General features: G+C 55.9%; 2 protein-coding genes across 6 annotated transcripts in view; both read right to left on the bottom strand.

Annotated features, from left to right (window-relative positions):
- LOC132532798 (palladin-like) overlaps nucleotides 1-2,814 on the bottom strand; it is a 39,785-nt gene extending 36,971 nt beyond the window's left edge. For 3 of the 5 annotated variants that reach the window (XR_009544763.1, XM_060171971.1, XM_060171912.1), the window contains exon 1: nucleotides 2,396-2,814. Coding sequence is in view for 2 of the 5 variants with exons in the window: in XM_060171971.1 (XP_060027954.1) it covers nucleotides 2,396-2,668 (273 nt within the window). In the remaining 3 variants the exon portion in view is untranslated. Of the gene's footprint in view, nucleotides 1-214; nucleotides 346-2,395 lie in introns of all 5 variants that reach the window. The other 2 variants (XR_009544749.1, XR_009544762.1) reach the window with 1 other exon arrangement.
- Nucleotides 2,815-3,976: 1,162 nt separating this feature from the next.
- On the bottom strand, nucleotides 3,977-7,938 carry ZNF503 (zinc finger protein 503). The gene is made up of 2 exons (XM_007539361.3): nucleotides 7,275-7,938; nucleotides 3,977-6,558 (listed from the first exon to the last, which is right to left on the bottom strand). The coding sequence occupies exons 1-2, from the start codon at nucleotides 7,578-7,580 to the stop codon at nucleotides 4,930-4,932; spliced, it is 1,935 nt and encodes a 644-aa protein (XP_007539423.1). The 5' UTR covers nucleotides 7,581-7,938; the 3' UTR covers nucleotides 3,977-4,929.
- Nucleotides 7,939-17,009: the final 9,071 nt, after the last annotated feature.

Genomic DNA, 17,009 nt, shown 5'->3' with positions numbered 1-17,009 from the left:
AGGATAGGATGACCTGCTTGGACTTTGGGTCTGACAGAGTGTGTTCAAATCCCAACTTTGCTACACACTGACTGAACTTGAGAAATATCTATAACCTCACTTAGCCTCAAGTGAGGCAAGGAAAGGAGATGATGTGGGGGCCAGCCCAGGGCTAGGCTTAAACTCTCCCTAGAAGAGACAGGAGGAGATGAAACAATAAGATATCTGTATTTACTTTAAAATAATGAGAGGTGTGGCAAACTGGAAGGGCTAGGGAGGAGACAACTGACTTGAATTGGTAATTGTTGAGGCGAGGTGGTGGGTTTACAGGGATCCTTTGCACTGTTCACTCTTCTTTCTGTACAGCTAAAAATTTCCATAATAAAAAGTCATATAATGATAACGAGAGGGAAAAAACAATTGTGTCCACCATACTCTCTCCTAGACATTGCTATGTTTTCAAATCTCAGGTGAGTGCAGCCAGGACAAGAATCTGCATTCTCCATCTCTCACTAGCTATATGACCTCAAACTGGTCCCCTTCCCTGCTGAGTCTCAGTGTCCTTACTTGTGAAACAAGGGTGAAAATCTGAAGAACCACATGGAATTGTAAAGTTTAAATGTAATACTATAGGATAACGTGGACAGCACATAGTTTCTTACAGGTTGGCTGGAGCTGTGCAATCGCTCAGAAGCACAGACAGGCCTCTAATTATTTATTTTTTTAAATATTTATTTACTTCCTTTTGTTGCCCTTGTTGTTTTATTGTTGTTGTTGATGATGTTGTCATTGTTGGATAGGATAGAGAGAAATGGAGAGAGGAGGGGAAGACAGAGAGGGGGAGAGAAAGATAGACACCTGCAGACCTGCTTCACAACTTGTGAAGTGACTCCCCTGCAGGTGGGGAGCTGGGGGCTCGAACTGGGATCCTTACGCAGGTCCTTGCACTTTTCGCCATGTGTACTTAACCCGTTGCACTACCGCCAGACTCCCTAGGCCTCTAATTATTGAGGGTGAGCAACACCAAGCCAAAAACGGACCATCAGATGACTGTTTAGGGGCAGCCCTAATTTCTGGGCAATGGTCACACATTTCCAAAAGCACAGGAGTTCATTAACTAAAGGATTATTATTATTATTTTCCTCCTTAGGCTTAAAGATCACCAAGTCACACTGAGTCACTCAGTCTTACCACCAGAGGTACAGATAGGGACAGGGGTCGTTTCATAGAGGGAATGGTTTGGACTGTTTCTGCTGGCTTTAGCCTCAGTTTCTTCACCTTTGTTAGGAGCCAGTAAAGTGATGGATGGACAGCCTGGGCAAGGGAGGGCAAGGGGCAGGGAAAAAAAAGTAGCCAGCCGAATGTGGTTGTGAATAATTGCATTAACCTGTGGGGTCGACATGAAACATCACAGACAAGGTGATTTATCCGAGACTGTGGGAGCTCCCCTGGCTGGGAGCTCCTTTCACACTGGGGCCCCACTTCTCTGGGTTAGAGAAAGAGAGCAGCACAGCAGCTACAGCGGACGTGGCTTTCAGCAGGAGAAGAGAGATGAGCAACAAGGACTAGCGGCGGGACACCACTCTCAAAATCCTTGCGGATGTGGAGGCGCAGGATTTCAGGGTGACCAGCCAGCCGGAGGCCTGCATACCCACCCGCATTCGGGTTCTCCTTCCCGCTCCGCCGGGCGCTACAGCGCCGCCTGGCGGACACGCCGCCTGCCGCTCGGGCCGCAGCTGCCGCAGGTCGGCGCTCCCGGGATCCCAAGGCGGTTCTGGAGCAGAAAGCCTGAGGGCGAGCCCGCGAGAGGAGCGCAAGTTCTTAGGGGGGGCTTGCACCCGATACTGAACCCACGCCACAGACTGGCACCCTCAGAGTCTTTGCTCACACCGCGCCTGGTTGCCTCAGCTCAACACGTCGGGGAACCCTCCCTCCCTTGCGTTGCCCCCAAAACCTCGGGCTCCAGAATTTTTCAGTTTCAGATAGCTTCTCCAGGAAGTGGGTTTCGCTAAAATTTCAAGCCATTTCGCGTGTGTGTGTTAATAAAATACCAAGAGAGGATTGAGGGCATGGGTATGCCCAGTTAGAAATTACAGGGGAGAGGGCGATTCCTTAAGTACTTTCTTGCCCCACTGTTCCCGGAGGCGAGCCAGGGGCCAGGGGCGAGGGGCGGTGGCCCGGAACCTCCATCAGAAGATGAGGGGCAGAGGAAGGTGAAGCCCGTGGGCCAGAGAAGCAGGAGGCTGGTGGCGGGAGGTGGTGAGAGGGTGGGCACGTCCCGCATCCCAAACCGTGGGCGCTGGAGTCTGGCGGATGGGGAAGAGGGCTCTCTGCCTACAGGACTGGGGGTGCCAAGCCACCCCATGCACTGGGGTTCTCGACTTGCCAGGCCCAACCCAGCCTCTTTTAGCTGTACCTGAATGGGAGCAGTCCCGGAACAGCAGCCTAGGTCCTCCTGGGGCGGGGGTGCGGGGGGGGGGGGCAGTTGCAGCTTCTGGAGTCGTGGCCAGAGGCTGGGAGGTGTAGGAGGCCGCCCCTCTTGGGGAGGCACCCACAAAGCCCGAGCCTCCACTGAGTCCTCCCCAGGCGAAGGCCTGGGACCTCCCTGCCGAGGCCTCGGGGTCACCGAGACTTCTTGGCTTGCAGTTCTAGAGAAAGGCCCAACAGCCGAGAGGCTGACGCTGGACATGACGTTGGAAAAATCTCAAAAATCAACAGGCCGCAAACAAATGGCGGCGGGGGCTGCGCGTTGGTGCCCCCCCCACCTTCCCCATCCCCAGGCCCAAGCCTCGAGCTGGGCACTGGGAGGTTGCGATCTTCGGTGGGAGGGTGGGAGCAGGGGAAGCTTGGCACCCAGGGAGGCCAGTTGGATCTGACAACCCAGAAAACCTGACCCCAGAAAGAGAGGGGCTCGGGCGCGTGGGGTCGTGCCGGCATGCTCTGGTTCGGGAGGGTGACAGTCCACACAACCCGGGGACCCCAGCTCGCACCCCGGCCGGGAGTGTGTGGGGTTTATGTGTGTGTGTGGGAGGGTTTATGTGTGTGTGGGGTGGCCTGGGACACCTCTTTCCTCAAAAAGATTAGGGCTCGCCTTCGCACGGCACCATTGGTTTTGCGGGCAGCCATGGCTCTAGTTGGGGAGAAGAGTCACGACGATCACGTCCGGATCGAGGGTCTAGCCGCCCCTTTGTGGATGGGAACTAGCAGCCGGGAAGGGTACCCGGTGGCCACCTAGTCATCCCAGTGAAACGAGAATGGGCTCCGAAAGCCTAGCTAGGCGGACTCTAAAGGGGTGTCCGCGTCCAGTGCCAGCGCGGCGCACGCCCGGCTACGCAGGAGTCGGAACGCGGAAGAGCAGCCGTGGCGCCGGCCTGCCTCGGCTCTGACTGGGGGAGAGTAAGGAGGCCGCTAGGGGGTGGGTGGAGGGGGTCGGCTCGCGGCCACCTGGGGCCCAGAGCAGACCTGAAAAGAGGAAGGATAATTCACTGCACCATCCCATCTCCCAGGGACTAGAGGGTTGGTTCCATCCGGCGCGCTCTGGTAGGTTTAGGGAATAGGTCTCCAAAGCGCCCTTAGTGCCCCGGTTGCCTGGAAAAGAAGGGAGGGACGACGTGGGCAGTTACCCCGGCCGAGACCCGACAAACGAGTACCACCTTGAGTCGTCCTTTGAACAAAACGAAACTCGAACTTCCAAGAATCTCCAGTGGGGTGTAAAGCCTCCTCCTCCCCTTTTTTCTTTCACTTTAACAAGCTATCTGCTGGGGGGGGGGGGGAGAGAAGCCAATGAAGTAAGGTATAGCTAAGAAAATTATCTTTCCAAATGGTGACAGCCCCTCGTTAGAAACATTTTCCCTCAAGACCCACCCCACCACGGGCCAGCACTTCTGAAGCCTTAGCTTCTTCAAAATCACAACAGAACAATCGGAAAGGCCACCATCGTCCTATTTAACCAAAAATAAAGCTTCCTCTTTAACCAAAAATAAAAAGATAAGAAGAATAAGTAAAACCTTTTAATACATCAAATATACGGAATTTTAATCTTTAAAGCGATACATTGTCTATTATTTTAGTACATGACGTAAACCTTACTTGTCCCCTTCTCAGCGGGTGGACTTAAAATTAAAAATAGTTAAGTGTTCCTTTAAAGAACAAAATAAGGCAAATGAGGTTTTGGAATAGAATTGTTTTTCCTTTTTTTTTTTTGTTTTCTTCCAGAATACATACAAAAAAATACCCACTCTCTTTTGATGGTGTACACCTTAAAAATAATTGCAATTTGAAATCAGAATTGACAAATTGTGACTTGTTTTGTTTTGATTTTTCATTTTTTTGTAACAAACATGCATGGAAATTTGTGTTTCAATCAGACATTAAATAAGAACGTACAATACAATCATAGCAATTTTAAAGTAACATTAAAGAGAAGACCTCTAGTTCTGTGGCGGCTTTGTATTTATTTATAATCTACAAGGGACGGGAGGGCTTGTTTTCCACAATTTTACCCTCAAGTTTTAATCCCCCCTTTTTTACTACAGAGTTCAAACTAAATAATGCACTTTTGAACCACGGGTCCGCTTGGAGCTAACATAAATAAATACCAGTGTCCACCAATGCAGTCCTCAGATGAACACCTCAATTATTTTTCCTTCTTATTTTTTTCTATAAAAGTCAAACGATTTTTTTTCCAACTTTTATAAAGTTTGGGTGGGGAAGTGAGAGACTGGGGTACGAAGGAGGGGGTCTGAAGTGGGTTCCCACCGGGTCACTGTCGCTGTTTCGGGTAGATGGGCACGGTATGTATATTTTTCTTTTCCTGGCCCGGGTCTTTCCCCACACGCCCGGGTGACAGTAGCCTCTGCTGGGTGCCCATCCCTCCCTGGGCTCACCCCCTCCCTCCAGCTCCTTTCGCCCCCTGGCTAGCCCCCCCCACCCCCACCCCCCCGACCGCCCTCACTGATAGCCCAGTGCCGAGGCCGTGGTCAGTCTCTGTCCGTAGAGGGCGTAGGGGGAGTAGTAGGGTCCGGTGGCGGCGGGCACCGGCACGGGTGCGCCTGGGGTGGGGAGCGGGCTCTTGGAGTATGGGTGGTAGCGGCTGCTGAGTCCCAGCGCGTGGTGGGGGCTGCGCAGCGCCAGGGTCCCGGGGCTGCCTGGAGCGCCCGACGTCGGGATGTGCATGTGGCAGGCCATGGCGGCCGCCGCGGCGCTGGCCAAAGACGAAGAGCTGGGGTAGCCCGACAGCAGTTTGTCCGTCCCGGGGAAGGCCGTATGGGTCCGCAAGTGGCTGAGCAGCTCGTCGGACGTGGCGAAGCGCTTGTCACACGGCCCATTGGCCGACACCCAGTTGCAGATGTGAGGGAGCGGGTCGTTCGGGAGCATGAAGCCATAGGGGTAGAGAGGGTGGCCGGCCAGGGAGGGCGGTGTGGCGCCGGCGGCGGCGGCGGCGGTGAGCGAGGAGTGCACGCCGTGCAGCGGGTGTGTGGGGTACACCAGCGGGTATCCGGACTTGAGCGCCGCGGCCGCCGCGGCCGGGTCGTGCGCGCAGGACGCGCTGGCTGCCGCCGCCCCGGCCAGGTGGCTGGCGCAGTGGTAGCTGAGACAGTACGGGTCCCGGCACAGGCTGGCTGTCATCACGGACGGCGGTGACGCCCCCGCCAAGGGACTGGAGCCGGCCGGCTTACTGCAGCCCAGAGAGCCCGCCGCGGCCGCCGCCAGCTGCGCCCCCACCAGGCTGCCGGGCTTGGTGGGGTCAAGCGCCACGCCGTGGGGTAGGAACTGCGGCGGGTAGCCGGCGTAGGCCCCGGCCAGGCTGCCTGGGTAGGTCATACCCGCAGGAGGCAGAGGGAACACCGTCTGGCCCGGCTTGTAGGGCGATACGGGCGCCACCAGCCCAGAGCCCAGCACCGAGGAAGAGGCGGGCGCGTTGGGACCCGAGGCGGAGCTGGAGCCGGAGGAGCCGCCGCAGTCCGAGCCAAGCGTCTTGCCCCCGGGGCCCCCATCAGGGTGCTGGTTCACGTCCACATTAATCCCACCGCCGCAGCTAATCCGGCCATGAGCCAGCCCCGCGGGCCCCCCTTCGGCCGAGGCGCTCCCGGAGCCCTTGCTGCCGCCGCCCCCCGCGTCAGAATCCTTCTTGTCGTCCTTGCCCTCCGGGCCGCCCCCGGCCGAAGGCAGCATGCCGCCCGGCGAGCAGGCCGAGGCGCTGGAGCTGGGGCTGCCTGTCCTGGGCGTGAATGGCTGGCAGGTGGCGCTCGGTACCCGGAATCCGGACTTCTCCGCCGAAACCCCCCCGCCGCCGCCACCACCACCGCCGCCGCCTCCGCCGCCACCTCCCGGCTCCTTCTTATCCGAGCCGGGTTTGGAGTACGGCTTGAAACTCGATTTGTCCTCCACGCCGATGTCGCTCAATTTGAGGGGACCTGACTTGGCGTCCTTGTCGCCTCCAGCACCGCCGCCGGCGCCGCCCGCGCCGCCCCCATTGGAGGCGACCGTGGAGAGTTTGGAAGAGGGCGAGGGGTCGGGCTTCCCAATCTGAGAGCAAGTTTGAGCTAACAGCGCCAGCGGGCTCTTCTTGGCATCAAGCTGCGGGGTCAGATGTGAGGGAGGAGAGGGGGAGAAAAGGTAAACCCTTTTAGAACCCTGGCTTTTAGAGTTCAAACGACCCTCAGTAATCTTTCCAGCCCGGAGGTGCGTTTCCAGGGAGACACACACACACACACCTCTCTCTGAGAACAGTGGCGGAACACCCCCTCCCCACCAAGAGAATTTTTCCTGTCTGGCCCATAACTAGATTTCTGAAAAGGTTCCCAAGATATTTTGTTTTCTAGTTCCTAGACCCAGAACTGTACACTCTTCACCGCCCCCCCCCAACTCCTCAGAGTAAGGACTTGGTCATTTGGTGCTTTAGAGGCCGTGTAGAAATACTGGAATCTGGCGGGGGTGGGGGTGGTGAGAGCCTGAGGACTGTGACTTTGGAACCGTATTTCGACCTCCCATTAGTCTTCGGGCTGAAGTGAAGGTGTCTGAATCTGGGTTGGGCTTTAATACCAGAGGGAGAAATAAGTTTTGGCTGCCTTTGTACCCTAGCATTTACATCCTATTTTGCCTCCTCCACACTTTTCAACCCCAGCTTTAAGAAGCGGGAATAGTGTACATTCAACCCGGAGCTTCATCACACCGACCAGCCCCCTCCTATCTCAAGACGAGAGAGAGAGAGAGAGAGAGAGAGAGAGAGAGATTCATCCCGTGGGGAGGCAGCCCTGGTGGAGGTCTGTTTTCTGCCGGCAGAGGGTACTTACCTCGATGGGACTGACGGGCGTGGAAGGTAGGGGCTGCAGGTACTCGGGGTGCAAAATGTGACCAGTCCGCGCAGTCAGCATCTTCAGCACCTTGATGGGCAGGCGGTTAGCCTGGCGAAGAGGGTCAGAGGGGGGCACGGCGTGCACAAAAGGCTTGGTGCTGCCGGCCGGGGACGAGCCTGGGCCGGGGCCGGAGCTATTTCCAGAGAGCGCGCTGGTCCAGGCAGGGTCCGCGCCGCCGCCGCCACCGCCGCCGCCGCTGTGCTTACTGCTTCTTAGGGCAGAAAGCGAGGGCGCTGTGCTCATGACCCACCCGCGCGCATGAGAGCAGCGGGGGGCAGGGCTCCGGGCGGCGCGGGGCGGGCTCCGGGCTGCGCGCTGGCCTGGGGAGCAGGAGCAGCAGGAGGAGGAGCTGGCGCGGCGGCCACTGGCGCCCAGCGCGCCTTCCCGGCGCCTGCAGCGAGAAGCGAGTAATCCTGGGTGACCCGCGGAGAAGCAGTGGCCGAGCGGGAGGAGCCGGCCCAGACTGCGGAGCGCTAGGTGGCTCGCCGCGGCTGCCTCGGGCTGCGCCCCTGCGCCGCGCACTAGCCACCCGGCGCCGGCGCTGCGATCCGCGATGTGAGCTGCTGCCAGTCCAGCCGGGGCTCTGGCGAGGAAACTCACTTCAAAAGCAGCTGCACGGAGGGGGAGATTAAAGCCTTTGCCGCCTTCCAATCAAATGGGAGCCCGAGGTGATTGGAGGGTCAAGGGGATGTGACGCGTCCCGCGCCGCCGCCGCCAGGACTCGCCGCGCTGGTTATAATGGGCAGCTCCTTCTTCGCCGCCCCGCTGCGAGTCCCCACCCTCCTTTTCGCTCGGAGGACGAGCTGGACATTTATTCTACGTTTGCTCTCTGCCGCCTCCCTCTTCTCCCCCCTTCCTGCTTGCCCCCCTGCCTCAGCTGGAACACAAACTGAAACCTTTTGTAGGAGGGTGTGTTTGAGGGATAAACTGAAGGGGTGCTAGGAGACACACCGGCAGAGGTATGTACAATAGCCGGACTGTCAACTACAGCGGAACATAGTGGCCTCTGCTCACCTTAGAGTCTCTCCTCTCCGGTAGTAAAATCTCCCACAGCACGCCGCCCAGGGTAAGAAAAGATGCGGAGTGCGTACTGGAATAAGTCCGCCCGCCCGCTTTGATTTCTCGAGACTCTGGCGGTGGAGAAACCAGAAACTAGATGGGCAGCGGAGGCGGTGGCTGCTCAGCTCTACTAGGCGGGCCGGGCTCCCCACCCTTCCCGGCCACGTGACGCCCGGGGACGCGCAGATTGGGGCTGAAGCCCTGGTCACATGCTTCTTCTGTTTCACACTCGCCCCCCCCCCCCATTTTTACTCTCCCTTGCCACCCTCTTTCCTCTCCCCCCATTTCTTTGGGCATCTCCACCCCTCCATCACTTGTCAATGCTCCTCGACCGCAATCAATCAGTTATTTGTCAGTTCTTGTCAATCCGCCTGTGATTTATGTCAGCTTTTGTTGCTGATTACAAGGCGGGTGCAACTTGAAGGGAAAAGGAGAGGGAGGGAGGGAAGGATAGAGAGAGAGACACACACACACACACACAGAGAGAGAGAGAGAGGGAGAGAGAAGGAAAGGAAGAGACCGAGGGGGAGACTGGAGGAGGGGGAAAGAGGAACAGCCTCTTCGGAAGGGAGGTGGGGAGAGGTGCTCTTAAGAAAAATAATGAAAAGGGGGAGAGGGACGCTCAGTGTCACAGAATGAATACTGAAAGTGCGCAGGTGCGCCCCAGGGCGCTGAGAGGTGGAGCGCGAGCTGGGATGCCGGCCTCTCTTCACTCTCGGAGATACACCCCCGGGGACTTCGGCCCTTAAGGGGCCTCAGAGCTCTGAAGGGCTCCGGGTACGGGAGACTGGCTGCGGTGAGGTCTGACACAGTCCTCCTACTCCACCCCAGCACCCCACACTCTCTAGGGGAGTAAAGCGTGCGAGTACCCAGCTGCCAGCTTGTCGGGGGACCCCCAGCCTTAGATAGCTTCCCTCCCCCAAACTCGGAGACTTCTAAGAACCCGACCACCAACTTAACCTTGAGTCTTGAAGGTCTACGGTGGGACACTCCCCACCTTCCTCCAGTTTGAGCCTTCTCAGGTCACAGATGGGATTGAGAGGCTGCTACAAAGAGGCCTAAGCGCGAATGAATGGGGGAGCAGCTAAGTCTCCGGTTTGCTCTGGCCTCCTCCCCAGTCCACATCCACCTCTCGCCAGCGCCACTGCCTAGGCGACCCGACTTCCTTCAGGGTACAGGCTTTTAAGTTCATTAAAACGGCGAGCGAGGACCGGCCTGCTCTGGGAGAAGCGAGGGAAGGAAGGAGAGAGGGAGGGGTGGCTGGCTGTGGGAACACGGACTCTTCCCAGGAAGCCGAGCAGGACTGCCGCGTTCCTCTCGATTTGCACCGCCACTCAGGCTGTTAGGAAGGAGGGGGGGGGCGCTGTGAGTGCCTCGATGTACCTGGAATCTGGGTACACAAATGTGTCTGTATGTCCGTGCCGCTGTGTGAGTTCTTAGGGCTTTGACAGCATACCGAGTGAGTTCGGGGGTTCCCGCAAGAAACTCGTAGAGACTGGCAGGGAACTAGAAAAGGACACCACCACCTTTTCCTCGGAATCTCCCCTCCCCCACTTCCCTCCCCAGCTTTTCTTTTGTTGTCAGGTCCCTTTGAGAAATGGTGGGTCTGGGAATGCTGAGAACCAGAAACCAGTCTGAACTCGCGTTGGGGAAAAGCTGCTGGGGGGGGGGGGTGGCCTATCCCAGAGACCGGGTTCCATCCTCGCTGAGCCTGGTGCGCAGCGGGGCTCAGGTCTGGGACCTGCACATTAGCCCTGTCCTCTCTCATCATCCTACCCCCTTTCCCCTAACAGCTACTGAGAACTTTCTGGGGTGAGCTTGAGAATTTTCTCAGGCATTGCCCCTCTACATTTTTATCCCCTGATTCATTAGGTTGGTAAATTTCATAAGATGGTGACTAGACTAAAGATAATTTGGCGAAGAGAGGTTAGGGGAGTGAGGCAATGAGGCAATGCAGAGTGTGTGTGTGTGTGTGTGTGTGTGTGTGTGTGTGTGTGTGTTTTCATTCTTACATTCAGGGGGGTTTGGAAATATCTGTCTGTGAAACAACTGAGGATGGTGAGTTCTGAGATAAATCACAGCGAGGCTACATTCGAAGTTGTGATCCTTAGGAAGCAATTTTTAGGGTGCCTGCTTCCGAGAGTGGGACAGACCTGTGTTGTCTCTGTAGGGCAGCATGTCTGAGACTGCTTGTATCCCGAGAGGGTGTGATAATGTCTGTTTGTGCCACTGAGTGCGCGGCTTTGGCTATCGAGTTGTTGGCTTGAGCCAGCTGCAGGGATGGCAGTGGTGAATCCAAGAGTGGGCCAGAAGTCGCCTGGGTTACCCCACAAGGCCCAAGAACTGAAGGCTAGCGTGGAGACCAGAGCTGGAGGTAATCGCAGCCATCTGTGCACCGGTACCCTTTCCACTCCCGTCTGGACGGTTCTGGGGGAGGCAACCCCGGCAGCCAAACCTGGAGAAGCCCGCAAATGGCCCTCCTGTACCCTGGGAGGAATGTGCACCATGTGGACACAGACGTTTGTAAACCTCCAGGCTTCGCGCGCAGGATTGTTGGTCCGCGTGCATTCTCTCCGCGCTCAAGTCAGCTCCGAAGGTCCGAGCGCACGGGGGCGCCTTGGGGGCCTTTCGTCTTGGGCTTTCGGGAGGCATTAGCAGCGGAGCTTGCGCACCTCTCTTGGGAGGCCAAATCCCCAAAAGTCTGCCGGACCGCGGGGGCGGGGGCGTTATTAATTACCCCAAGCTGGGCCTACTACCTCCAGCCTCCAGTGGCGGTTTGCGTAGATAGCCTGGGGATTTTATTTGCACACAATGGGGATGATTTGTTTTTCTGAGGAAAAAAAAAGTAGGTATGACAGATATTTGAGGAGAGCTTGGGAGGAGAAGTAAAAGGAGAGAACGGAGGGGAAAAGTTTGAAAATGCCTTGAACTATTCACTGTCGAGATGGCTAATCAGTATTGAGGCCGGAGGGCAGGCGGGCCGCCTTTCACCGCCGCTTCCCTTTCATCTCGGGCTCGGCGGAGGCGCTCAATTAAAAGCCTATCAGTTTGTAAGTAAATCAACGCCTATCAGAGTTGTCACATCAAACAAAACGATTATTATTGCAGCCCGCCTCCCCTATTAATCTCCCTCGAAGATAATCCGCCTGACAGGTCAGGCCCGGCGAGCTGGAAAGCCTGGCCCAGAGCACCCAAACAGTCCAGGACTGGCAGGCGCCCCTGGGGGCCTCCCCACCCAGGTCCAGCCCCACCTTGTGGTCCCTCAGGAGGGGGGAGAGAAAGGATCTTCCGAGGACACTGGTCCCAAGCCTGGCCCTTGGCTTTGTGAGTGGGGCCCAGATTTGCTGGGCTAGAGGCAGACAGTCTCTGGCGACTCTGTCCCTTTCTCAGGGGCTGCAGAGATACCCAGTTTCTTCACAGTCAATTCCTGGCCTGGTCCTGGGGCATCGAGCAGCTAGTAACTCTTATGGGCTTGCTTCCCTAGACTTATTTTCTCTCTCTCTCTCTCTCTCTCTCTCTCTCAACCTCTCTCCCCCAGGCTTCCAACCCACCCCACCCTACCCCTTTTCCACATTTGCCAAGGGGATTTTTCCTATCTCTTTCCCCCTGCTTGGTATACTGTGTACATCACTCTCATGCCGTCACCCTTTGAAGCAGGAACATTCTCAGGGCCCGGGTTATTTCTGTGCGGCAGGAATGGCTCAGGATGTGTGCAGTTCTCAAGAACACCTAGCAAGGTCCTTCCTACTTTCTCCTAAAGCAGGACGATTTATGCTTGCGGTTTAAGGGTATGTTTGGTAGGTTGAGGAGGGGGTGGGAGGGCAGGGCACTGAGGTGGGTGAACTTTGCAAGTGCCCATTCTGGAATTAGTGTTTGATGCTGGAATTTCACAGCTGCTGCATTGCTTATGGCATTGTCTGGGTTTTGCAAATAAGTGGAGGAGAACCAGAGGGAATTTGGGCAGAAACACTGAGTATGTGAAAGGGGTGCCTAACACTTCATGTGTAATTACACTGAGATCACTGCTTCTGTGACCTCAAACTGGCAGAGCCTGGAGTCAGTGCAAAATGGTGGCCTTCTTCCTGGTGGTCTCCCAGTTTCAGACTTTGGGGGTATATCTGAATCAGACATGATCTGTCTGCCCTTTCATGTAGGCTCTAATGATCCCAGTCAGAGTCGCATGGAACCAGGATTGAGAGATAAATAACTAAGGAGGAAGGGCTACCCATAGGATCCCAGGCACTGCTTTGGTAAATGCTGGGTTTAACTTTAGGAGAAGTCTCTCCCTCTCTATGGGCATGTAATGGAGAAAACTCCCTAAGTGCCGCAGTCATGACTGTATGGGCTAAGCCTCTCCCAGCTATCAGTGGATATGGAATAGAGTCCATCTCAGTGTGCTGCGTACTGGGACTGCAGGACCTGTGGCCTCCACAACAGCTTCCTGAAAGTCCCCCATTTGTGTGAACTTTACCACATGTTTTCTTTTCCATACCCACAAATAGTGTATCTATGCAATCTGTGTACCTGCGGTTCTTAAATGGGTTTATTTCACCTGTCACTTCACAACATGAAACTTTCTCTACCTAAAGAAAATATTCACTGGGAGGTTATCTGAACATAAGTGCTATGCTGAACCCAGAGAACAACCAGAGACTGTAAAAACACAGTTGCTTTAGAATTTTTTTAACTTAGCTACATGTGCACACACCAGTAACTAAATATTGTATAACCCTCTGTAGACCTAAATCTTCAGATGTTACATGCCTTTGAAACTGGACGTAATCGTTGGTTGACACTGGATGTGTAGCTGCTAATTTTAATCTCACTTCATTTATGCACGAATCTCAATCTAATAAATTCAACTTTGTCATTATTTTTAGGTCGATGGGATTTCTCTGGCTGAGGTTTGCGCTGCCTGTATCAGAAATAAATCCAGTTCTTGGACATCCGGCAGGAAACCACTCAGGACTCCTGTGTACGCAGACATATTGGTCGGGAGTGGGAGGCGAGGTGGCTTCTCGGAGGGAGGCTGGACTAGGAGCGCCCTCAGGCTGAGCGGCTCATTGCTGCTCGGAAGTACCTGCAGTCATCTCTACCAGTGCTTTGCGAACCCACTGGACCGAGTCCTCCCACAGAGAAAAATGAAAGCAAATTTCGGGGCGGATGAAACCTGAACTTTCTTGGATATGCAAGTTTGCATTGGAGATTCAGTGGGAGGACCACAGGCGTGTGTGTGTGTGTGTGTGTGTGTGTGTGTGTGTGTGTGTGTGTGTGTGTGTGTGTGTTGGGGCGGTGGGCAGTGAGGGCATCGAGTTTCAGGTCTTGGCCCGAGGTGAAATGCGAGGAAAGGTGCTTTCACGTTTTTACTTTTTGCCGACGTGTCGGTCCCTGTCAGTAAACGTAGTTTCCAAGGCGGCCGAGGACCGTCCAGAGTGTGTTTGTAGGGATGGAGCCCGGGAGAAGGTGGCTTTGTAAGAGTTGCAGAAGGCACAGTGCTCAGCAGCGCTGGCTCACAGGACAGTTTACTTTCTCCACATTGAAATGCCCCGAAATTGACCCGAGGAGTCCCCTAGCTAGTCCTTTCCCCTCACCGCGAACCCTCTGGTGAATAGCCTCCCGCCGTCAGCGCCACAAACTTCCCAGCGTGGCGCCTCGCTTGCCGGGAGACCAGGGCAGCTGGCCCGGCAAGCAGTTGCTCCGTGCGCTCAGCTACAGCCCTAAAGGAGGCTTGCACGGAGGTGAGAGGACAAGTGTGTCTTCTGCTCCCACTTAGCTCCCCAGATCATCACTGTCGAAATTCCATCTCCCAGGCTTGGGTCCCCGGGAGCCACAGTCCTGGGGGGCTGGCGAGGGAGCCAAGTGCGCGGGCCGGCGCGGGGGCGGGGGCAGCCGCGGGTCTCTCCGCCGGGCCTGTCGTTTGGCCAGCCGCGGCGGGTGAGTGATGAGGGCAGAGAAGGGCGCCCATAAATCGCGCGTGTCAGGGCGAAAAACTCTCTTTATTGTCTGCGTGATGGATGGGCCCGGGGACGAGACACCAAATACTTCGTATCGCCTTTAAATGGGAACACATTTTCCGCGGCCATAATTCATGTTTTTTAAATAGAAAGTTTGAAATGTTGCCTATATTTCACCGGCCCTGACATATTTATGAATCGCTCCCTGCATGCAAATATCATTATTTAAAGCGCCGGGGAGAGCTCGGGGGAGGGGAGGAGGGGCGGCCCCGGGGATGTGGGGGTGGTGAACCGCGGAAATGCGGATGGAGGGGGGAGAGCGTCTCCCTAAAGTGCCGACAGTAAGGCCCGGGAGGAAGTCGTAGCCCCAAGAGGAGCGCACCCTTCCCACCACCCTACTCCGCACAAGCGCTCGGGGAAGTTTGGAAGGTTAGGGGCCGAGGGTCTGTTCCTGTCCCCTGTCGGGAGATGGGGGGGCATTTACCCTCCCCATCGAACCTGGTCACTTTTTCCAAGAAGTCGGTTAAAAATACACACACACACACACACACACACACACACACACACACACACACACACAACAAACGCAAATAATAATTCAGCGTGTTTCGTGTTCTTTGCGTTGAATCGATTTTATTGATTTTCATTCTGCAAATCCGAGACTGTATGCGCTCGGCGGGGCGACTGTCAGATCGCCGTCACGGTGCAGATAGGTGAGAGATAACCCTCTGGTGTAGGAGCCCAAAACCTCCTTCACCAAACCAGATCTGCACTTCGGGGCACGAAGGAGCCTGCGCACGACGCGGGGACGCAACCCGGCCCCAATCTCTGGGGGTTTCAGTCCCGCCCTTCTGCCTTCTCAGAGCTCGGCTGCACTCCTGGGGTCCGTATCCACCCGCCCCGAGCCCTAATTGTCCATACAGTATCTCAGAAAAAAGTCACCTGCCCTCGGCTTCTCTGCTCCTGTGGCTCTGGAGGCACCCATACCTGCGTCCTCACTAGCCGCCTTTACCTGTGCGGTTGCCCAGGGCGCCTGCGGCCACGCTGCTAATAGAGGAGCAGAGAGGACGGCAGGGGAATGGGAGGGGCTGAGAGCACCACCCCAGACAGCCCGACGCGCAGACCCTGCGCTTCCTCTTCAGACTTGGCTTTGGGGCCCTGGCCGAACGCTAGGCGCCGAGTTGCTAAGGGCGTACTAGCCTGGGAAGAACATCGGGAACCGCCTGGAAGGGGCTCGGGACCCAGAGGTGGCACTTCCGCTAGGGGCGGGTCCGCGGGGGTGTGTGCCGGCCCCACACCCAAGCCACAAGCCCCGCCCTTCCTCCAGGCCCCGCCCCCGTCCACGCTGCCCCTGTCACTTGCTCGTCTGGCCCCGCCCTCACGTCATGCCGTCACGGCCCCCGCTCGCCAGGCTCCGCCCTCGCTCGCCAGGCCCCGCCTCCGCCGGTCGGGGCGCAAAAAGTCACGGGCTCTGGAGGCCTAGTGCGGGCCCACGTGTAGCGTGGGTGGGCGCCTCCATTTTTCCCTAGCTGGGGACTCTGTCCTGGCCCTTTTTTTTTTTTTAACGCCAAGGGAACATAAACATATACATACTATTAACTCTGATGCTCCCAAACGGAGACACTTGTCCGTTCTCTGGGATCCTGTCAGTTCACCATACCGCCTTAGGGAATCCACACTCTCACAGGGTCCCATTTGTCTATCAGGAAGAGCAAAACCAAAAGTTGAGCCTTTTTGGACATTCACTTTGTATCAGATACTGAGAACTTTGTGTGCTTTTTGTCCTCTCAGCAGCTCTCTGAGGTAGGTACCCTGACCCTGTTGTTTAACACGCGGAGAGAAGAAAGCTTCCATCCATCCCGTCTAAATCCTTATTCCTTTTTTTCTTGTGACCCCTCATTACCCCAGCCCATCACTCCTGGGGAATCCCGCCCGGTTTGCACTTCCCTTATGGGGGGAGTGTTAATCACTTCCACTTGCAGCTGTGGCCATGCTGAGCCAGCGGGGAATCTGCTCAGAGAAAGAGCGCCCACTGGCCTGGTAGGAAAACTTAACTAGTGAGTCCCTGCCAAAACAAAACAGCCACAACCACAACACAGACCAAACCTATCCTTTGCTTAAGTTTTTTTTTTTTCTTTGCTTCCAGGGTTATTGCTGGGGCTAGGTGCCTGCACTAGGAATCCACAGCTTCTGGAGGCCATCCCCCCCAATTTTGCTGTTCTTATTATTGTTGCCATTGATGTTGTTGGACAGGACAGAGAGAAATGGAGAGAGGAGGAGAAGACAGAGGGGGAGAGAAAGACACCTGAGGGGCCGGGTGGTGGCGCACCTGGTTGAGCGCACATGATACAATGTGCGAGGACCTGAGTTCGAGCCCCCAGTCCCCTCCTGCTGGGGGAAAGCTTCTCAAGTGGTAAAGCAGTGCTGCAGGTGTCTCTCTGTCTCTCACCCTCTCTATCTCTCCCTTCCCTCTCGATTTCTGACGGTCTCTATCCAATCAATAAATAAAGATAATTAAAAATTTTTTTAAAAAGATAGACACTTGCAGACCTGCTTCGAGGCTTGGAACTTATTTGTTTCAACCCCGCCCCCCCCCATTACCACCACCTTTATTTAGCTTTGCCTTTCTTCTACCTCTCCTCACCTGATCTGCTATCAG

The sequence above is a fragment of the Erinaceus europaeus genome, chromosome 1 (genome assembly GCF_950295315.1).
Source record: "Erinaceus europaeus chromosome 1, mEriEur2.1, whole genome shotgun sequence".
Taxonomy (NCBI): Eukaryota; Metazoa; Chordata; class Mammalia; order Eulipotyphla; family Erinaceidae; genus Erinaceus; species Erinaceus europaeus.
The sequence above is the reverse complement of the archived record's forward strand: the minus strand, read 5'-3'. Positions and strand labels throughout refer to the sequence as shown.

What these genes read in the sequence shown, in the direction of transcription:
- ZNF503 (XM_007539361.3), bottom strand. Translation starts at nt 7,580, where the DNA reads ATGAGCACAGCGCCCTCGCTTTCTGCCCTAAGAAGCAGTAAGCACAGC. An exon ending in CGCCCGTCAGTCCCATCGAG is followed by an intron (nt 6,559 to 7,274) that starts GTAAGTACCCTC and finishes CTGACCCCGCAG; the next exon opens with CTTGATGCCAAGAAGAGCCC.